This window comes from Halichoeres trimaculatus, unplaced genomic scaffold (assembly GCF_033239565.1).
Source record: "Halichoeres trimaculatus isolate MK-OKI-2021-1 unplaced genomic scaffold, fHalTri1.1 fHalTri1_scaffold_3, whole genome shotgun sequence".
Lineage (NCBI taxonomy): Eukaryota > Metazoa > Chordata > Actinopteri > Labriformes > Labridae > Halichoeres > Halichoeres trimaculatus.
The window spans coordinates 6,663,917-6,684,899 of record NW_027437181.1 but is presented as its reverse complement, the minus strand read 5'-3'; the positions used below and the strand labels follow the sequence as shown (position 1 = coordinate 6,684,899).

At 39.6% G+C, this 20,983-nt stretch overlaps 1 protein-coding gene across 1 annotated transcript in view; it reads right to left on the bottom strand.

Annotated features, from left to right (window-relative positions):
* Positions 1-936: 936 nt before the first annotated feature.
* LOC141787312 (CD82 antigen-like) overlaps positions 937-20,983 on the bottom strand; it is a 32,989-nt gene continuing 12,942 nt past the window's right edge. The window contains exons 2-9 of the mRNA XM_074665574.1: positions 15,208-15,279; positions 13,595-13,667; positions 5,262-5,383; positions 5,066-5,140; positions 4,075-4,173; positions 3,385-3,558; positions 3,194-3,277; positions 937-2,470 (exon numbers count right to left, since the gene is read on the bottom strand). Coding sequence (XP_074521675.1) covers positions 2,393-2,470; positions 3,194-3,277; positions 3,385-3,558; positions 4,075-4,173; positions 5,066-5,140; positions 5,262-5,383; positions 13,595-13,667; positions 15,208-15,270 — 768 coding nt within the window. The 5' untranslated portion in view covers positions 15,271-15,279 and the 3' untranslated portion in view covers positions 937-2,392. The remainder of the gene's footprint in view (positions 2,471-3,193; positions 3,278-3,384; positions 3,559-4,074; positions 4,174-5,065; positions 5,141-5,261; positions 5,384-13,594; positions 13,668-15,207; positions 15,280-20,983) is intronic.

The following is a 20,983-nucleotide window of genomic DNA, read 5'->3' as shown; positions in this document are numbered from 1 at the left end:
GAATTCTAGCTCATATTTTGTCAATGAAATGTACACACAGCAGAACATATCACCATGTTTTTTTGGGACATTTTAGGGGAAGCTGAGCTTCCCTTGCAGTCTTAAAGCAATCCCCACAGCATCAATCTGTCACAGATCAGGTCAGCACCAAAAGGATCGCCATGTTTGCCTATTCTGACATGACTTCAGATTTTTTTCCTCACGAATGAAGCAAGATGAGTGCTTGGAACAGAGATCCAAGACTTTGGCAAATGCAGTGAACACACAAAGCAGCAGTGCTAGACTGTACACGGATCTGGTGTATTGGAGGCATGAGGAACAATTCTTTTGACCACTCAACGGACTGCAGTGTTTCTAGCTCCACCTTCTGGGGGTCGGTATTTCTGCCACCCTAACGCTAATCCTCCAAAATGTTTGAGATGGTGCAGACTTTGAAGCTCAGTTTGCATCATAAAGAGACGACTCATATGGTGGCAATGTCCCCTATTCTGTCTGTGGGTCCTTCCTTCCTTCCTTCCTACCTGAGAGACTGTGGACTGAAAAGAAAGTGAAACAGTGTAGATCATGGCACCATCTATACACAGCCTGATTAGAACAATAACTTTATTTTTCTGTTTTCTAACGAGCTTTAAACATTTTGATCTTGTGTTGTACACTTAGAAGCTTAAAGACAGCAGATAATATTAAAGGAGTGTAAATATTATGAGCTGTGAAGCGTCTGACTGACTCTGTTACTATCCCATGAACACATGATGCTACAAACCTGCACAAAGAGGACTGATGAACTGTGGGTGGTGTGTGTGTGTGTGTGTGTGTGAGAGAGAGTTTTGGCAGAGATCTCTGAACATTTTGCTGCAGGCTACAGTTGGAGGTGTGTGTGTTTGTGTGTGTGGGAGAGTCACTGTGTTTCTAGAAACAGAATGAATCTGCATCTGATTGTGTCCATGTCATTGTGTGTGTGTGTGTGTGTGTGTGTGTGTGTGTGTGTGTGTGTGTGTGTGTGTGTGTGTGTGTGTGTGATGGAGAACAAGCTGTTGTTGTTACTCTCAGAGCCATACAAACCTCAGATTTGTTTTATTTTGGATTTTTAAACCAGATAATAAAAAGCAGTTTTCTGACAAACATTAAAGAATGGGTCACCTCTCTGTTTCATTATTTTCTGTTTTCTTTTTCAACAATATAGAAGAAGAATATGATGGTTCATTCATGTAAATCAAATCTTTGAAAGCGGACTGTTTCTTCTTGTCTCCACTTCTGACGGAGCTTCTGTTGGAGGATGCCGCCCTCTGGTGGTCTGGGCATTACCTGCAGTTAAGCCTTTTTGCTTTATTCATTCAATCTCAAGTTTTCATGCAAGATCAACAATGGTTGGAATCAAATCTCTACAGACTGAACCTTTAATATTTATGTATAACCTAAAATCTGCACTGAGCTCTTCTCTCGTTAGTAAAAACCAGCAGACAGATAGACAGAGTGTGTGTGTGTGTGTGTGTTGTAATGGGTTTATTGACAAAATGAAACAAACTGAATGTTGTGAGTTCACACACATTTATCCAGCTCTAGCAGAAGTTTTTCCAGTCACAAAAATCGTCTCATGAACTATAACAGCGGTTAGAGGAGACGGACTGTACAGAGACTAACGGGACGGTGGGTTTGTACATCATAAAAACAGGACTCAAAGTTAAAACTGTACGTAAATAAAGTTCTGGTATAAACACGTGAAGAACAGAAATACCTCTCCTCCTGAATAATCTTTGTTTTTCCCTCTCTTCTGTTTTTAGTGGTTAAAGGAACTTGGACACACGGCAGCTCTCGGGTTAAAGAGGCTAAAAAACTAAAAGTCTCGTTTTCACTGTAAAGACAAACTGAGTACCATCAAAAGGTTCCTCATTAGTACCTCACTAAGATTATTCTGTTATTACCTGAACTAAACCCACAAACTTTAAAACAGAGAGACCAGCTGCTCGACTGGATTTAACTTCACAAAAAGAAAAGACTAAAATTATATACAGTACTAAAAACATCTCACAAGAACTCAAAACGCTGGTATATAAAAATAAAAAACACATTATTCCAGTTTTCTAAATGAACTTAAAGAGGATTCAGATGTTTAAGGGAAGTTATGAAACGCTGACGTACCTGAACCTTTAGTTATTCCTCTTTATCGCTAACAGATTTTCAGCTTCGCTCTAAAGTGCTCCAAAGAAACTGGGCTGACGGTAAAAACACGACGGGACAAGTGCCTCAGAGAGAACGATCCAATAAAATATATAAAGCAGACGCACATTATTTTACATTTAGGCAAACTGTGTCACCGAATACAGGATGGGTAAAAAAAAACAAACATCATTTTACTGTTCCCCTCTACATCTCCTTCTGTCTGCGCTCAGCTTCAGTACTTCGGCACTTTGGTGTAATCCTCCGTGTGCACATTTCTGCACAGACACAGAGACAGGATCATGGCCAGCAGCTGAAAACAAACAGAGACAGGTGTCAGAGCATTCAGACCTTCAAAATATCCCAGACACTAAAATATTTAACTTGTTACCACATTTAAAAAAACCTTTAAGGGACTGTGAGGAGGATCTGTTTGAATTGGATTGCAGTGACACCTTTGGCCCAGCAGTCACCAGCACTGTCGTGAAGACGTCACTCTTATCAAGGTGTGTGTTTGTTTTGGAAATGAATGGGGATCTGATCTTCTTTTTAACTCTACTTTTTTTTTGTTCAAGAAAACTTTTGACCAGTTACAATGTAAAAAGGTCTTAACCACTTTTTTTCTTTAAAACCACTTTATATCTTTCAAACATTTTAAAAATACTTTTTTTTTAAGATTTCACACCTTTTTAGAATTAAAAAGCATTTTATTAAAATTGTATGTATTTCAAGCATAACTATTCTAATCGACTTAAACATCTTTGATGTAAAAAGATTTTTTGATCTTTATGTACCAAAATCATTGAAATCTAAAAATTATTGTTTTTTTCATCATTCTATATTTTTTTTTTACATTTTTTAAATATTTATTTTTCAAATTTTATTAATTTCATTATTTATCAAATCATTTAAATCTTATTTTTTCTGAAACATTAATTAAATCTGAATTTTTGAAATTTTATAAAAACAGTGATATAAAATTATAAACAGACTGTGAAGATGAAATCAGAGCAAGTTAAAGAATGTGCTATGGTACCTCCAGGAAAGCGACTCCGAGGCAGATCCCCAGAACGACCCCAATGTTTGTGAGCAGCCAGCTCTCCACGCTGTCAGCGCAGCCCTACACACACACACACACACAAACACACACCCAAGGGTTAATGACACAGCCTCAGTGAACAGAGAGTGTGTCCGGAGAACAGGACAGGATGGGACAGGAGGTCTTACTGTATCATAGACGGGCCAGTCGGGCGTCTGAGCCTCACAGAAACCGCTGTCGGAGAAGTTTCCGGAGGACAGAGAGATGTTCTGACAGGAGCAGGGGAAGAGAAGCTGAGAGCTGTTCACGATGACCATGTTCCCGCTCCAATCCATGCGACCACTCCACCCACAGCACTCCATCTACAGGACGAAGAGGTGGAGAGATTTTAGTTTGTCTGAAACTTCTTCATATGAGGGCTCAATTGTTCATCAGTTCAGCTCACCATCGTTATAAAAACTGCGTTAAAAAATGCTCACTGACTGCTCTCCACAGGCTGAAACGGGCAACTGCAATTCTTTTTTAGTCCCTATTGGCTGATCTGGTGCATGAGGTGCTTTTCAACTGCAGGAACCAGGGCCTAAATGTAGTTCCTGAGTAGTTTATCCCCCCTAAAAACTTCCTGCTCAGGTAAATGGGCAACTACTTTTCAGATGTCCAGGAACTTTGGGGGTAGATCAAGGAAGCATTTAGCTCCTGCAAGAGCAGTTCCTGGAACTTGAAGTTAAAAAAGACCAATTCCTCACACTTACGTAACCAAACCTACACTGATTTGAACTTTCTGGCGTCCTCTTAAACTCCAGGGTGGATGTAACTCAGCATGAACTCAGGAGTTTAGTTCCCCCAAAATCTGAGCTGGGGTCAGACTGTTTACTCACATTCCTCTGGATGAAGTCCCACGCCTGCTCCGTGGTCGAGTTGTTCCCGGGGTAGTTATCCAGAACTTTAGAGACGATCTTCGACATTTCTGTGTTCACCTGGAGGAAAAGAAATCAGGGTTAATGAAACATGAATCACATGAAGACGATCCGATCAGTGACGCAGATAGAGTCTGTTTCTGGAGGTTTGGAGCACGAACCAAACATTCATCCTGCGGCTCAGACGTCTGCACAAACTGAGAAGAAAGTCAGGAGTGTGTCCTGAACATGCAGCTTGTTCATCTGCTCCAAAACACGCAAACCAAGGACACTGAAGAGTCTCTCCTAATGTCGTCCTTTCTGTCATCAAATAGCAGCTTTGTCATGTGTTTGAAGCAGTCATCTCTCGGCAGAATCAAAACAGAAACTATGTAGCACATCTCGTCCAAATCTGCAGCTCAGAGGAGACGCTGAGCCGCAGACAACTTGGGACAGACAGACAGAGAGGAATGCAGTCAGTCTGGATCCTCAGACAACAACAGAGTCCTCAACTGGGACAGGATGAACTGATTCTCCTCTTTAGTCTGGTTTCACATCCAGAGAGAGCTAAATCCTGAAACCAAAACACTAAAAACACATTAAGACCCCTCTCTTTATTCTCCAGCAGCTATAAAAAAAATCCAATCAGTGTCTGTGAATGGCCACTAGAGGGAGCTGTAGCACCAAACTCTGCAGGTTGAAGGGATTTGTTAGTGTCTCTTCATCAGACATTGTCGTCTGTTTGAGGTAAACTCAAAGCGTCCTCTGTATCTCTGATGCTCACACTCCACGTCCTGACGGCGTGTAGTGACACATCCTGGGCGTGTCCGCGACCAATCAGAGGTTTGAGGTGTATCATTAACAGGTGTGCAGTAAATGTTCACATTCCTTTCATCAGAATCACTCCAAACACCAACAAGAGGAGAAACCCAAACCGTGCTCCTGCGCTGAATGAGGAAGTGACATCACTCACCAAATCCTTCTGGAAGTAGATGAGCGCGCCGGCTGCGATCTGGGCGATGAGGATGATGAGGAGGCAGGCGAAGTACTGAGGAGGGACACACAGGGAGTAGAAAGAGAGACTTAAGAAGCAGTTCAGGTGATCGTAATAAAACTGACTCTAACCATCAGACCTGTTCACACTCTGTAAACACAAAGACCGTCCTCACCAGGCCCAGCAGACAGCGGATCTCAGAAATGGCTCCGAAACATCCGAGGAAAGCCATGAGCATCGAGAAGGCTCCGACGCCGATGAGGATGTAGCACGCCACCTTCACACCTGGGGAGTTATCTGACAGGAAACGACAGAGAGGACAGAGAGGACAGATCAGACACAGACAGCATGTCAGGACAACATAAATTTTACTCTAAAGCTTCGCAACCTGCAACATTTCAGATTCAGATACCAGAGAGGATGGTCTGATGACTTCCTGACCAAAAACAGGACGGAAAAAAAAGCTGTGTGATGTAAAGGCTTTGTTAGTATTAATGTCCAGGAGGAGCGGCTGCACTTTGCTTCATAAAACATTCTGATTACAGAGGAATCAATGAAAAATTGGTCTTTTTCTCAACCTTCCTATTCCTTTGATCTAATTCTCATTCTGTTTTGTTCTTTGGCTCTCATCTTATTCTGTCAGTTTGATCTCAGTTTATCTCAGAATAAGTTATGATCTTATTCTGTCAATTTGTTCTCATTCTCTCATTCTATTTTTTGATCTACTTCTACCTCATTCTGTTGTTCTATATTTTAATCTCATTTTCTATCTTATTGTATTTTTAATTCTCATTCCATTGCTTTGGTCTCATTCAATATTATTCTATGTTTTTGATCTTATTCTGTCTCATTCTATCTAAGTCATGGCCCAGATCTCATTTTTAGTTTTAATCTAATTTTATGATGTTAATCTCATACTATTGTATTAATCTCATTCTATCTCATTCTATTTCTTTGATCTCATTCTACACTTTCATCTTATTCTGTCTGTTTGGTCCCATTTGATCTCATAATAAGTTATGATTATATTTTGTCAATTTGATCTCATCCTATCTCATTGTATATTTTTTACTCATTCTACCTCATTCTATATTTTGATCTCATTCTCTACCTCATTCTATATTTGGATCTCATTCAATGGCTTTGGTCTCATTTAATATTATTCTATGTTTCTGATCATATTTTGTCTCATTCTATCTTGATTATGGCCCAGATCTCATTCTTTGTTTTGATCTCATTTTATGGTTTTAATATTAATTTATCTCATTCTATCACTTTGATCTCATTCTACCTCTGGTCTCATTCCACATTATTCTGTCGTTGTACATTTGATGTCACACGATCTCATTCTAAGTTCTTGATCCCATCCTATCCCATTTTATGGCTTTGAGCTCAATCTGTCTCATTCTATCTCAGTTATGATAATATTAATAATAATAATAATAATAACTTTATTTGTATATGACATTTTAAAAACAGAGGTGTACAAAGTGCTTTGGCAGCCGGAACAATCACAAGCATCGAACATGGAACACAAGCTTCGACCCATATGGACCCAAACATGGGCAGAGCATGAGGGCATGAGGGCATGAGAGCATGAGGACCAAGATAAAAGCTAAAAACATTAATCAACCAGAAAATAAAATGAAAATAAAATAAAATAAAAGGCAATAAAAGGAGTTGGGAGCAGGTCTAAAAAGACAATGTTAAGAGTGCTAATAGAATAAAACTATGAAATAATAATAAAAGCGATGATAAAGTAATGAAAGAGAAATAAAACAGTAAAACCAAGACGAGATAGAAATAAAAAGAGATACAAGATAAAAGACAAGATATGACCCTGATCTCATTCTGTGTTTTGATCTCATTCTATGGCTTTTATTGCATTGTATCTTATTTTGTTGCTTCAAACTACTTAATTTTCTTTAAATAATACTTTTTTTAACCCCCTACCATATTATTAATCTCATTCAATGTCTGTTATCATTTGTGAGCATCGTTAATTATATTAAGGTAATGAAGGATGATGGATGCACCTCTATCAGGTATTGAATGAATTTTGTTAGGCCCCTCCCACCTCTCCAGCTCCTCTGTCTCTAAGAAAATGATGCTTATCCCAAAACACCAAACTTGAGAAGTCAAACAGGATTTTGACTTCAACATGCCACCTAAAGAGCAGCTCGTAGGATCTGCTGGACGCTGTGGAGTCTGAAGCCAGAGACTCGTCAGTGAAACAGTCTGAACTCTCCAAACTTCAGAAAAGTGAAACCAGACGTCTGCTCCAGCACAGCGACACGTCAGCTCCTGAAGAACGAGAGAAATCAGAAGCAAATGTTTGTCCTCTGGATCCCTCTGATCCTGTGAGTGATCAGGGTCCAATGTAACACAGGAAGCTGGATTCAGTGGCAGATCTAGTTTAATCCCAGGTTGGGATTCTGAGGGGGACTCGGGGGAGAACAGGTATCAGATTTCATCTGATTCACTACACCCCGTCTGAAACCAGCAGCCTGAGGACACACGTCAGCCTGTCCATGTCTGCCAAAGCTTGGCACCGTTTCTAAGACCGACCTGCTTTCCTCACAGGGTCCTCATGGCCTCAAGACATCATGGGGTACCCTAAGGGGTTCAGCAAACCAGGGCATGCAGCTCCAAACAAAAACTGAGAAAACTTGGAGAGTTCATGAAGGAAAACTAGGCTGAAGAGGGAGAAGGGGGGGTGGGGAAAAGTGTAAAACTGTACTCAGTTTGGATCCATCTCTCTGAGCCTGTTATAAACAGTGAGGCATTTTTTCTAACAACTGTGGACTTGATTTCTCCTCCAGACTCTCTAAAGCCTGGACCAGGTTCAGACTAAAGGGATCTGAGGCTCCCAGAGTCCATGGAGGTTTGGTTTGAGGACCCCTGTTTGAGGAGATGTTTGGTCCAGACAGATGACTCATCAGGGAGACCTCAGATTCATGTAGAGAGCTGGAGCTTTAAGAATCAACATGAACAAAGTCTCAGTCCTGACAGGAAGTCCTCCTCTCGGTTTGAGGACATTAGCCTACAGTTTACACACCTGAACCAGCAGGTGGCTCTATGTCTCTGCTGCTCTCCAGAAGTTTCTCCACCTTTCCCTTCAGTTTACTGAGTCACCTGTGTGAACTTCAGCTCATCAAGGAGGGAAGCACTGAGGTTCATTCAACACAAGTTTCACAGAATAATGTGAAGCGGAGGATTACATGATAGTAGTGGAGGGTAAAAATATTTATGAATCGATGCATCGAAATATTTCCCCTATTTCCAGCAAATCCCCTGAATCGATTCATCTCCCAGCAAATGGGGGAGTGTGCATGTTATTCTCGTTGTGTGGACGAGGGCCACAAGAGACAAACAACATAAAAATGGCATAAAGCCAGATTCTTCAGCTTTAAAGTCTGATGTTTGGATTGTTTTATTGCTCTAAAAGGTGAGTTTACATACCACATATGTTCACATTGAGCGTGAAAATCGATAATCAGAGCATTTAAATCAAATCCAATCAAATTGAATCAAATCAAAATCGAATCACAACCTAAAGAATCGAATCGAATCATGAGGTTCTTAGCAATACCTAGCCTTACGTGATAAAATAAATTCTAAAAGATTTTAAAAAACAAAGTTGCAAAGAGATTAAATCCATATTATAACTTTAAACTTTGATTTCAAAACATAAAAACTTTATTTTTGTGACAAGATAAAAATTGTAATATCGTTACTTAACGACTTCAATCTCACAACCTCTTGACTTGAAACTTGTTTCATTACAACTTTCAGCTTGTCACATTGCAACTTAAATCTCATAAGATTACGGCTTTAATCTTCTTACATTGCAACTTAAATCTTGTAATATACCGACTTTAATCTTATCACATTACGTCTTAAATCTCGTAACCTTGTGACTTGAGTCTAGTTTCATTTCGACTTTCATCTTGTCACTTTTAGACTTTGATCTTATAAGATTACGACTTTGTTCTTGTTACATTACAACTTAAATCTCATAAAATAATGACTTTCATCTTGTTACTGAACGACTTAAAAGTCCCATATTATGCAAAAATCACTTTGAGTCTTTTAGTGAAATTTGTGTGTCTTTGGCTTTCCTCCCAGCCCAAAAAATGTGATATTTAATGACAAAACCTGAACTTAGTAGTGCTTGTGAAAGTAAAATCCTGACCTAAAACGAGCCGTTTGGATTTTGGGGATTTGCCGACATCACTGATTCCCTTTTTTAACCTATCAAAAGCAAGTCTGACCTGATTGGTCCACCGAAGTAGATACCCCTGCACCCTCTCCCCGCCCACTCCCCTCACACTGCTGGAGAGAAGAGCCATCACTGCTCTGTTTTTGGCTGTAAACAGCCACATAGTTCCATGCACAAGCTTCCCATCTCGGAATAAGACAAGACTAAGTGGCTAGAATTCATTTATGAGGGAAATGTGCCAGCTACATTCAGTTAAACTGTGCATGTGTGTGATAGTCACTTCACAACTGCTTTTCCAACTTTGGAAAGTCCAACAGAGGGCTAGCTAATAGACTGGTCCTGAATCCAGGCGCATTACCAACCATCCTCCAACAAACCATTCTGAGCAGAGGGGCTATGAGAGCCTGGAAACAATGCTGCTGTGCTTGATTTATTGGCTTTTTGGACCAAAACATGTTACTACCATTTCATGAAGACATCAATGATCCATATCAAACTGCAGAAAAGGAGCAGAATATGGGACCTTTAAATCTCGTAGCCTTGTGACTTGAGTCTCCTTCTTACTTTAAGACTTTCGTTGTGTAACTTTCAGACCTGTAATATCATAAAGTTACAATTTTAATCTTGTTATATCACAACTTTAATCTTGTAACATTGCATTTTAAACCTCATGATAAATGACTTCACCTTGATTCATTATAAATTAAATCTTGAAACATTACAACTTTATTTTTGTAACAAGATAAAAGTTTCAAGTTCAAAGTTGTAAAGTTTTTAGATTGAAATTGGTAAAAAGTGAATCAAAATATTTTAAAGTTAAAATCAAAGGGTCAAGAGATTTAAGTTGGAAATAACAGAATAACCTCTGATGAAAGGAAAATTATGTTTTTACGTTATAAGACTAAAGTGATAGAGATTTAAGTCCTAATGTGAGAAGATTGCACGCTGAATATTATGAAATTATAACAATTAATTAAGACACTAAAACCCAAAGCTGAAGGGAATAAAGTGATTTATGAGACTGAAAAAAAAGTTGTAATAGGATGAGATGTAAGTAGAATATTTGTGAAAAGAGAGATATCATAACTTTTTTCTCATCGTGGTACAACTTTGATCTGAAACTTTTAATGTTGCTTTCTATTGTGGCTCTAATTCTTCATGTTAGCGTCCATCAACCTCTGCTGTGACATCATCAAAGATCACATGACGTGGTCCACGCTCCCTCTGACACACTGCTGAGTGTGAGTCAGATTACAGACAGAAGAATATCCAAAGTTTCTGAGATGAAACACTTCTGTCCTCTCACTCCATCAGCAGCTGATTTCATCCCTCACACACATCATCGATTCAGCCTCAAAAACCTCTGTGATCATCTCTGCCAGCTAATAACACACACTCACACACACCACACACACTCTCTCTGACATGTTCCATTGCGCATCAATACGTCTCATTTATGTTCAGACACAAAGCTAATGTGTCCACCGTGAGTTTAACCCGCCGTGCCGCGTCGTTTGTGCCGTATGACGCATTCCTGACAACCAGCAAGTCCTGCACTCACGCTATCTCTCTGACCACTGCCTGACTGTGTGTGTGTGTGTGTGTGTGTGTGTGTGTGTGTGTGTGTGTGGTGATGAGTAAGGCGGTGAGCGCACTGGGCTGATGTGATGCATGTTGATGCTGGACGGAGCAGAAAGAGCCCAGTGTGTGAGGGAGGACACCTGCAGGGAGGGACAAACGTCCTCAGTGACGCTCCCTCTCACACACAGACACACACGCACACACAGACTGAGCTGCTGTAGTGAGAGACAGTCAGAGAGTGTGTGTGTGTTTGTCTTTGTGTGTGGACACTTGTAGAGTCGTCTCTGTCTCGCTCACAGCCCGCCTCTCTTTATTCTCTGCAGATAAACTCAGACTGTCACTGATTCAGACCAAACTTCACACACGCTCAGACAAATCTACTTTATTTCTTTGAGTGAGGCCGGCTGAGGTCAACGTGAGGTTAATACGAGACGCTCTGATATCCAAAATGTTTAACCATCAGCTCACTCTGACTTCTTGTGGAAGTTTTACCAGATCAGCTAAGCTCCACATTTCTAGAGTTTTTCTGCAAGATTAAAACTAAAAATAGAAAAGTTTAAACATCTCAAAGAGGGAGTGTGCTTTCTTTACCCTTTATTTGGTCCCCATCCCTCAAGCAAACTCTTATTTCAGCCTCTGCTTAAAACACTATGTGTTAGCTGCTGTCTCTTTAAGGCTCACCGTTCCACAAACCCCCTTAACACTGATTGGCCAGCCCTCTGGAGACCTGTCGGGGAGGCGGGGCTATGAACACACCTCGTTGTTTGAGGCCCAGTATTCTTCCACGAGTATTCTAGTATTCTTACTGAAATGGGGTTAGGGATGGGAATCGAAAACCGGTTCCTGTTGAGAATCGATAAGAAATGTTTCAATCCATCGATATCGTTAGCCTTTGTGCATAACGATTCCCTCATCAATTCTTTACATTATGACGGAGCCACCGGGCCTTACGTCAACTAGTCTGCTGCAGCTATCTTAGCTTAGCAGTTAGATAACTTTTCCCAAGAAAACTCTGATTCAGGATTTTCAGCTTGAAGTTTCACTGAGGAACTGACTTCATAAAGAAATGCACATTACTCTCTCTCAGGAGATTCATATTCAGTACATACAACATGGTATAAATTAGCTTATTTACCAAAATAACAAAACAGCACAAGCTTAATGCGTATATGGGAAACTGCATTGATATGCTAGCAGTTAGCATACATCAGTTAAACTTCAGCTTTAGAATAGAATTTCAACTTTCATCATAGAAACATATCACATCAACTCTTTGTAAAAAAAAAATCTGAGAATTTCAAATGTCAAAAGCTAACAGGAAATTGAAAGGCTCATGGCTGACTTCATAACCACGGAAAGCTTCCAAACAACTTAAACCATTGCTATAACCACTTTGAGACACTAGATGGCCTACTTGAATTATTAATATAATACAACACAGTACATCAACGTCACATTGTGTGCAATTTTTACCTGTTTCTGTATAATTATGCCAAGAAATATTCAGACTCAGGGACCAATTACATTTTGTTCACTTACAGTATTAACTCAATTAAATGTTGTCAACACAGAAAACCTGTAAAGCTACTTTTTGTACCAAGAAAATTCACAACAGGAACTGATAAGGGAATCAATAAAGAATCAGATCAATAAGCAGAATCGATAAGGGCATCGGCATTAACAAAATCTTATCAATTCCCATCCCTAATAGGGGTGGAAGAAAAAAATTGAAATATGATATATCAGGGTTTTTTCTTTGACAATATCAAAATGTGGACTCTGTCATTTTTTTTCCTTTCTTCAAATTCAAATTCTTCATTTCAGTCTTTGTTTATAAACTGGATTACCTTTTTTCACCAGCAGGGGGTGAAATGTTTCTCTCTGACTCACGTGATGTGCATTTTATGGGGAAATATGTCTTCTAAAATATAGTCTGTGGACATTTTCATCATTATTTAACTTTTTTTTTCAATGCTCTGGTGTTAAAAAAGCAAACTAAAAATCGTAAAAATCAAAGAATCACAATTTAAATCGGATCAGCACCCAAAACATCGTATCATAATCAGATCAAAGAAAAGCATATTGTACCAGCCCTATTCCTATGTGAAGGCAGAATACCTTGTTTAAAGTCAAACGTTCTTTTATCACAGAAGCTAGCTAGCCCTTATATAGCTGTTATAAAATGTTATCTAAGGGGTTTACTTTGAAGTTTCTGCAGCCAAAGAAGCAACAATAAATAACAAACATGTTCACCCTGCAACACGAAACCAACTGAAGACATGCAAAGTGTCAGGGAAAGCACCGTCAACCACATTTGACCAGTTTTTCTGTTTCAGTATCCTGATTAAGCGAAGCTAAACTTCCAACAGCCGGTGAACGCCCCTATGTTTACATCAGCCTGTTACACAGAGCGCTGATGGCAGGCGTCTCTTTCAGCCAACAACATTCCTTCAGAGTTTGTCACTAACAGACCTGATAAATAATAAGATCCTTGTTCCAGGTGTGCCGTCTGTCATCACACACAAACACAGACACATGCACTTGAAAAGAAACACACGTGTTTGTAGCGTGCATTGGAGTGAGGTGAAGGTTTCTTCTGTAATCACGGCCTGTGGCTGGTCTTATCCCCAAACAACACATGAGATATGAGAGCAGCTAAAAGTGCATAAAACACATATATAGGAGAATGAGAAACAGGCACTTACTGAGGACGGCGATGAAGCTCTGATTGTCCAGGAGGAGGAAAAGTCCAAACCCCAGGATGAGGCTCCCACATAGCTGAAAAACACACCAACACACACACACCAGCAGGGATTAATCAAAGAGATAAATATGCTTAAAGTTTACTTTCATGAAAAAATAACCAAAAACTGCAGCTCCCTGAGTGTCCACTAGAGCCTGTCTCCAGCAGTGAGTCAGTCCCATAGAGCTCCATGTTATCCATTAATCTGCTCTATGAGTTTAACAGGATTAAAAAAATCAAAGTACTTCAAGATGAAGGAAACAAAAGCTGTGATTAATCCCTGTCAACTATTCAAATTCAGGGATTTATCATGATTTAATAACTTGGCAGCTGTTGACTAAAGATAATCCAAGTTTAGAAATAAATATAGCACGTGGATTGAGATGTCTAAAGATTTGAGTGACTGATCATCCCTGGGAGAATAAGGTAGAAGTAAAATATAAAATAACTCAGTGACTTTTTATGTTTTTCTTCCACATATCAGTTCCTCAAAAGCTCTTAACTTCAGCTCAGAGATTTCAGGAATCAGGAGGGAGGAAACGAAAGCAAGTCACTGAACAAACTGGGTCACAAAGACTTCATCTGCTCTGTGATTAACACAGAAAACGTGAGAAAACCAGGGATTAAAACTGAACTCTGCTGTCACTGAAACTTTCACTTATCCATTCAGAAATTATTTCTGTTCCACGGTTTTACATCCTGTTTCTGTTTACATGTTCCCATCATTTATTAAAGACAGAGGTGTTAGTTTCAGTTCTGTCACGGCAGATTTCAGGGTTATGTTTGACTCTTAATAAGAGAAAACATACCTGATTGGAAAGAAGCAACAGAGTGATTCTTAAACAGCAGTGCATTTTCTCACCCTTGTGTAAAAGGCAAACTTGGATGCTAGCACAGTTCGTGCTAAAGTTAGCAGCTGTGATTGAGTTTTTAAGTTTCAGTAATTTCATTCTGACTTACAGAAAAAAACATTACACCTCCCGAACTCTTCCTACTGATGGACTGGATTCAGCTAGCTCAGCTCCGAGCTAACATTAGCATCTCTAGCTCACTCTGTTCCCCTTCAGGAAACTTAAAGTCAGTTTTTTCCAAACATCTTTGAACTCTGGCTGAAAATGTGTTTTTGAGCTGAACAGCTGAACCCTACAATACATCAATACTTTTATTAGCATTAGTGTTTTAGCATGCTAGCATGATGAAGCCATCACAATCATTTTCAGGGACTATTAACTAGATTACATTGTTATCAAGAAGAGGTCACTTCAAACCAGTTAATAATGCTAATGGTAGAACCATTAGCAAGTCAGCTAAAGTAAATACAGCCAGCTAGTATTTGCTAACTTTTTTGAGCTTTTAAGTTCTTTATTTTGTCGTCTCTTCAGTGTTTTTCTGGTGTCAATGGAAGTATGTTTTCTTTTATATGCATCTGTCTGTTCAAAATGTAAATTCAACATCATAAACAGCCTAAAGCTTATTAAAGCGAGGTATTAGTGTTATTTAAATGTCCAACATCTGAACTTCCTGTTATTTAAAGAGGAAAAACAGCTTAAGTAAATATGTTAATGAAATACTCACAAAGAATATGAGGTTGATGACAAACAGGAAGTACTTGGTGGCGGTCAAACAGCCTTTCCCCATGATGCCGATCTGTGAAGAGGAAGCACAACAACATCAGTGGAGCTGTAGGAAACAACCTTAGACTGTAAAGAATAAAAAACGTCATCTTGCTCAGCTCAAGGTGAGGTTGCAACAAAAACTGCTCCCCCTGGTGGCTGGCTGCAGTAAAGGTCAAAAACTCCATCTCCCCAGCGATTCCAGATGAGGTGTGGTCAAACTTTAAAAAAATACAAACACTTCATAGAAATGTTTCTCACATCCATATGCTATGGTGATATGATGATATTATTGGACTGCATTGTGTTCATTTGTTGTTTTTTTCAGGAGTAGTAAAATTCGTCGGAAGGGACAGCCAAGAAGAGATCAGACTTTTGAAAAAAAACAAAAAAAACAAAAAACTTATTTTGTTTGGCTGCACAATGACAGCGACTCTGACTGGGGTATTTTGGCTTCAAGACCATACAATGGTAAAAGACAAAGCCACGTTGTCCATTCTATCTACAGTCTATGGTAGCGCCCCCTACAGGTAAACATACTCAATGAGCTAGAGAAAAAGCTGCAGATCATCTGAACTCGAAGTGATCGAGCAGTGACAGATGCTGCAGACCCAAAGACCTTGGAGGATAAGCCGGTCTGCTGGATCATGATCCGGGCTAAGGAGGGGGGCTGAAATCCTGCAGGATTACACCCTCAATTCACAAAACCACAAAACCACAAAAGCAGCATGATCACAGACTCAATCTAAGAGCAGAGACGGATCACACACTGTTTAATAGATAACTTCTCTGACATATTTATACAAAACAACAATATCAGTGTTAGTCTTCATAAAATGTTAGATACTAGGGAAGAGTTCACCCAACTGCAGATTTGTGTTTTAATTTAAGTATTTTGACCTTTTAAATGTGATAGTTAAAAAACACATGCAGCTGAAAAATCAGTCCTAACATCATGTTTTGAAACTCTTTTACACCTCATGACATTTTTATCTCCACAGATTTTCCTGAATCAACACATAATGGTGAATTTTTGATGCTTTAAAGTAGATATCTTTGATATTTCATCTGTTTGTATATCCCTTGATTGTTTTGTGGATGTAATCTTTTTGTCTTTCTCTTATTTCCTTGTACTCCTTACATCTGTCATTTCTCTTGTTTGTTTCAAAAATAACTTTTTACCCGGTTTTGAAGCGTGAAATATAAATAAAGTTTGGTGTTTATTTTGTGATCATTTCTGCCAAACAAGACATACCAAGAACGTTTGCAAGATGTGCAAATCTAACGCTGCTGAAGACGATTTTCTTCATGAACAAGAGTGCATCTGTGTCTGACTGTCAGTTAAAAGGCTAAAGAAGTTGAATTCCTCACTTCTCTAAAACAATCAAATGAACTCCTGATGACACGTTTATCTTTTGCTTGGTGGTTTCATTTTGAAAAACAAGCCTGCCCTGACTGTAACACAGCCTGCCTCCCCTCTGCTCGGTGACGGCCTCTTACTGTCCAATAAATCTATGAAAATGTGTCTGAAATATGGCAGCCCGGCTCGATTCTTCCTCCAGGCAGTGCGGCTCTGTAGCGTGAGCTCTGTGCCCGTGTTTCCATCGCTGTAAATGGGTTAGTGTTACAGAGCAGCCTGTGCCAGTTGACATGGAGCAGCAAGAACAGGAGGAGGAGGAGAGGGAGGAGGAGGAGGACCTGCAGGGATGACAGAGGGAGGAAAAAAGGCAGAAATGCAATGGGAAAGAAATTTTTGGCAACAAACGGCAACAAAGCCAGATGGAAGATATTACCGAGCTGCCTTCAGCAACGAGCAGGGAAAGAGTCTGAAACCTGACATTACCCTGGACCTCCACAGGTGTGTTTAAAGACTCGGTGTAGGAGGAAAACCAGGGGTACAAAGAATTCACTACAAACTCTGAAGACAGCTCTGTAACTCTCTTTTAATGCTCATTCTTTATATGAGTCCTGCCAATCCTGCTCCAGCAAGTTTGATTATGAAACTTTATGTAAAGATAAACACATTTCTCAACTTGATGATTTAATTCTTCTCTAAAACGTTGCTCAAGTGGAAGGAAGGAGTGCCAAAGTCCAACTAACAGACTCTTTTTTTGGTAGATTTTTGTTCCCCGTATTGTGACGTGGTGTTTCTGGATTAAAGACCAATTTACAGACAATGTCATCAAAATATGTGCGCTCGTTTTGGCGACAGCATTTAGACCCATTCATTCAGACGAGTAAGTGTTCTTTAAACAGTAAATTAAAGCTGTTAGCAGCATAAAAATGTCTGGTTGTTGGAAATGATTTTATATGACAAAGTCAACTTCTTTCTAGTTCTGACCGTCACAGAGCTACCGGTGTTTTGGTGTTAATAGTGACCGTGCTAACTGGTGACTCTCAGCTGAATGTGTCAGTGACAGTCACAAGTTAACAGGGTCACATTTTACCTTGAAACACCAATGACATCTGCTGGTTTTAGGCTGAGGTTATGACCAAATAAGAACTCATAATGGACAGTAAATAACAAATAAACCTATAAATTATGTTATCAAACTTTTAAATAGCTTTATTAGCAATCTTAAAATACAAAGTTATGTTTATTCTGTTGTATTTACACAGCAAAAAAACTTATTCTTATAAAAAAAATTTGTCTTATTTTTGGCAAAAAATGTATTTTGGACTTCAAATGAGCTACATTCACCTGACCAGTCCAGCAAAATGTCTTTGAATTATTAAAAGACAAAAATGAGGTTTGAATTTCTTATACCAAGTAAAAATATCTGCCAATGAAACAAGAGAGAGTAACTTGTATTGAGACATTATTCTAGTTTCAAGCAAATTTTCAAGCAAATTTCTCGTTCCATTGGCAGATTATTTATACTTTTTACAAGCAATTCAGGCCTTATTTTTGTCTTTAAATAACTTGAAACAAGACATTTTTCTGGACGCATAGGTTGAATGTGGCTCATATCGAGTTTAATGAGATAATTTTTACTTAAAATGAGACTAAAACACTTGATAAGATTTGCATTTTTTTTGCAGAGTAGTGCGGTTCACTGTCAGGACATAGTTTTCTGACTTCTTTTTTATAATCCAGGTCTCAGCAGTCAGTGTGCTGGTCTTTGGTTTTGTAGGGTTCCTGATTTATTGACACAAGTTCATGTCTTCATATTTCACAAGGTGTCAATGGATAATGCAGTCAGAAGCCTCGAATGACTAGGGTGTTTAAACTTCTCTCTGGGATACACGCTGGATTTCTCCATTAAAGGACGTCTGTCCACTGAATGTCTGCTGTGATGTTTTCCATCCATGCACTCACTCCTCACAACCCTAAGAGTTGTTTACCAGATGTTGAATATGTGTTACTTAGGTTAAAAAATGTGTTTTCTTGGTGGTTAGCACCCTCATGTTGCTTGACAAAGCATTGTGCTCCACAGCACTTCTGTTGCCATAATGCGTGTGTTGCAGTAACCGTTTACAAACAGTAAATTGGTTTATTCATACGCACAAAAAGAAAAAACATGAAAAGCAACTGATCACATCATATTTAGGGCCCGAGCCCCGGGAACCGGGGGCGAAAGCCCTATTGAAACCCTTGCGATTATTATTATTCCGTTTTCTTTGTGCGCCTTTGGCCCCAAATTGCGTGCCTTTGGCTTGGAAAAAACACGAATGCGCCTATCCCCAAAATTCTGAATGTGCGAAAATCGCGTGATTCCAGTGCTTGCACAAAAATGAACGCTCCATAGCGCCCCCTAGTGGCTTAAAACTGCAGCCCCTGGGCCAACATTGGGCTACAGCCCTGAAATTTTGCACACATAACAAGCATGCCCAGCCAAACAAAAAACTCTCTTACGACTTTTGACAATTCTGAACACGAACTTTGCTATTCGCACCTAAACATCGAAATTTTGCGATTTTGGGCTACCTATTTGAACAAACTTGTCCTAGGTTTTTTGACTTATCAACTCGAAACTTGGCATGTGTGTACAATCCACAGTGAAGATTAAAAGTTATTAAAAGATAGTTTCTATCTTATTGGGCGTGGCTACGACGCAGGCTCAAAGTTCGGCATTTTTGCAACTTTTTCCGATATGCACGAAAACGGACACACATGTTCAGGGTGGCGCCCCGGACACAGCCATGTAATTATTTTTACCAAAAAGTACAGCGCCCCCTACTGGCAATGACCTGAAATTGGCAAAAAATGCATTCATAGGGTACGTATTTCAACGAACTTGTCCTAGGTTTTTTCTCAGATCAACTCCAAACTTGGCCTGTGTGAACAACACATGTTAAAGAGCAAAAGTTATTAAAAGATTGTTATAATTTTTTTGGGCGGGGCCACAAATGACCGCCAAAGTTGACCATTTTGCCACTTTTTACAAATCTTGATAGCTCTCCTGTACAATGTTGGATCAGGCTCAAAATTCACACACATGTTCACTGTCACGTCCTGATTCCATTTCTATCATTATTTGCATTAATAGTAATGCTCCATAGCGCCACCCAGGGGCTGAAAATTTTTGCCTCCCCGGCTACTTTGAGCTATAGGTCTGAAATTTGGTAGGAATAACAAGCATGCCAAGACCTACAAAAAATTGTATTATGACCATAGTCCATTCCGAACAGGAAGTTCGCAATTTGCCCGTACACATTGAATTTTGACAATTTTTAGCCTCAGACGAAATGCAACAATTCCTTGGTTTTTCATCAGATCCACTCCAAACTTGGCTTGTGTAATCTACACACACTGACAATGATACCTTCCAAAAAGATTTTTGCTACATCAATGGGCGTGGCCACAAATAATCTTCAAAGTTGACCATTTAGGCTGCTTCATGAAAACCTTCATGGCTCTGTGGTGCACTGTTGGATCAGGGCCAAAATGCACACAGAGGTTAAGTTTCACAGCCTCAGTTCATTTCTATCACTGGTTGCACTAACATTAATGCACCACAGCGCCACCGGGGGGCTCATATCTGCAGCCTGTCCAGCTATTTTGAGCTACAAGCATCAAAAGTTTTGGCCTTAACCCTCATGCCTAGACCTATGGCTTGTGGCTGAGACACATTTTGCTGCTCATGCAACAGCTGGGACATGCTCCACTTGGCAAGCCTTGAACGAGCACATGCGGCGTCTAGCACACACTCCGACTGGCGCACACAGGGCGAGGGCCCGTTCATCGCTGCTTGCAGCTTTAATTTATTATTATAACAAATAATTAAGCTTAAAAAACACTGGACCGTTTATGAACGAATTGTCTCATTTGATGGCTATGCCAATGATACACAGCTATCCACAAACATTAAAGAGTGGGTACTCTGATTTCCCATATTTAACATATGAATGCATATATTTATATGCAACATATTTATATGTTGTAGATATTTCTGACTCTGCCTGTAAACAGATCAAAACACTGCAAGGGATGGGGCCTCAAACACCAAGGTCTACCCATGACTCTGCCAGGCCTCTGAAGGCTGGCCAATCAGAGTGAAGGGGGTTTGTCAAGCGGGGAGACCTTAAACACACAGCAGCTACAACAAAGTGTTTTAGACGGAGGCTGAAAAAAGAGCGTTTTTAAAACAGACATTACGGAGGCACTTGAGGGACAAAATAAAAACTGAAACAAGGACAGTAACCCCTCTTTAAGTTATTCCATAGTGTAAACATTACATTTGTATCATCATGTAATGAAATCTTCAGAATAGGAAGTTGAATTTAATCTTTAAGTC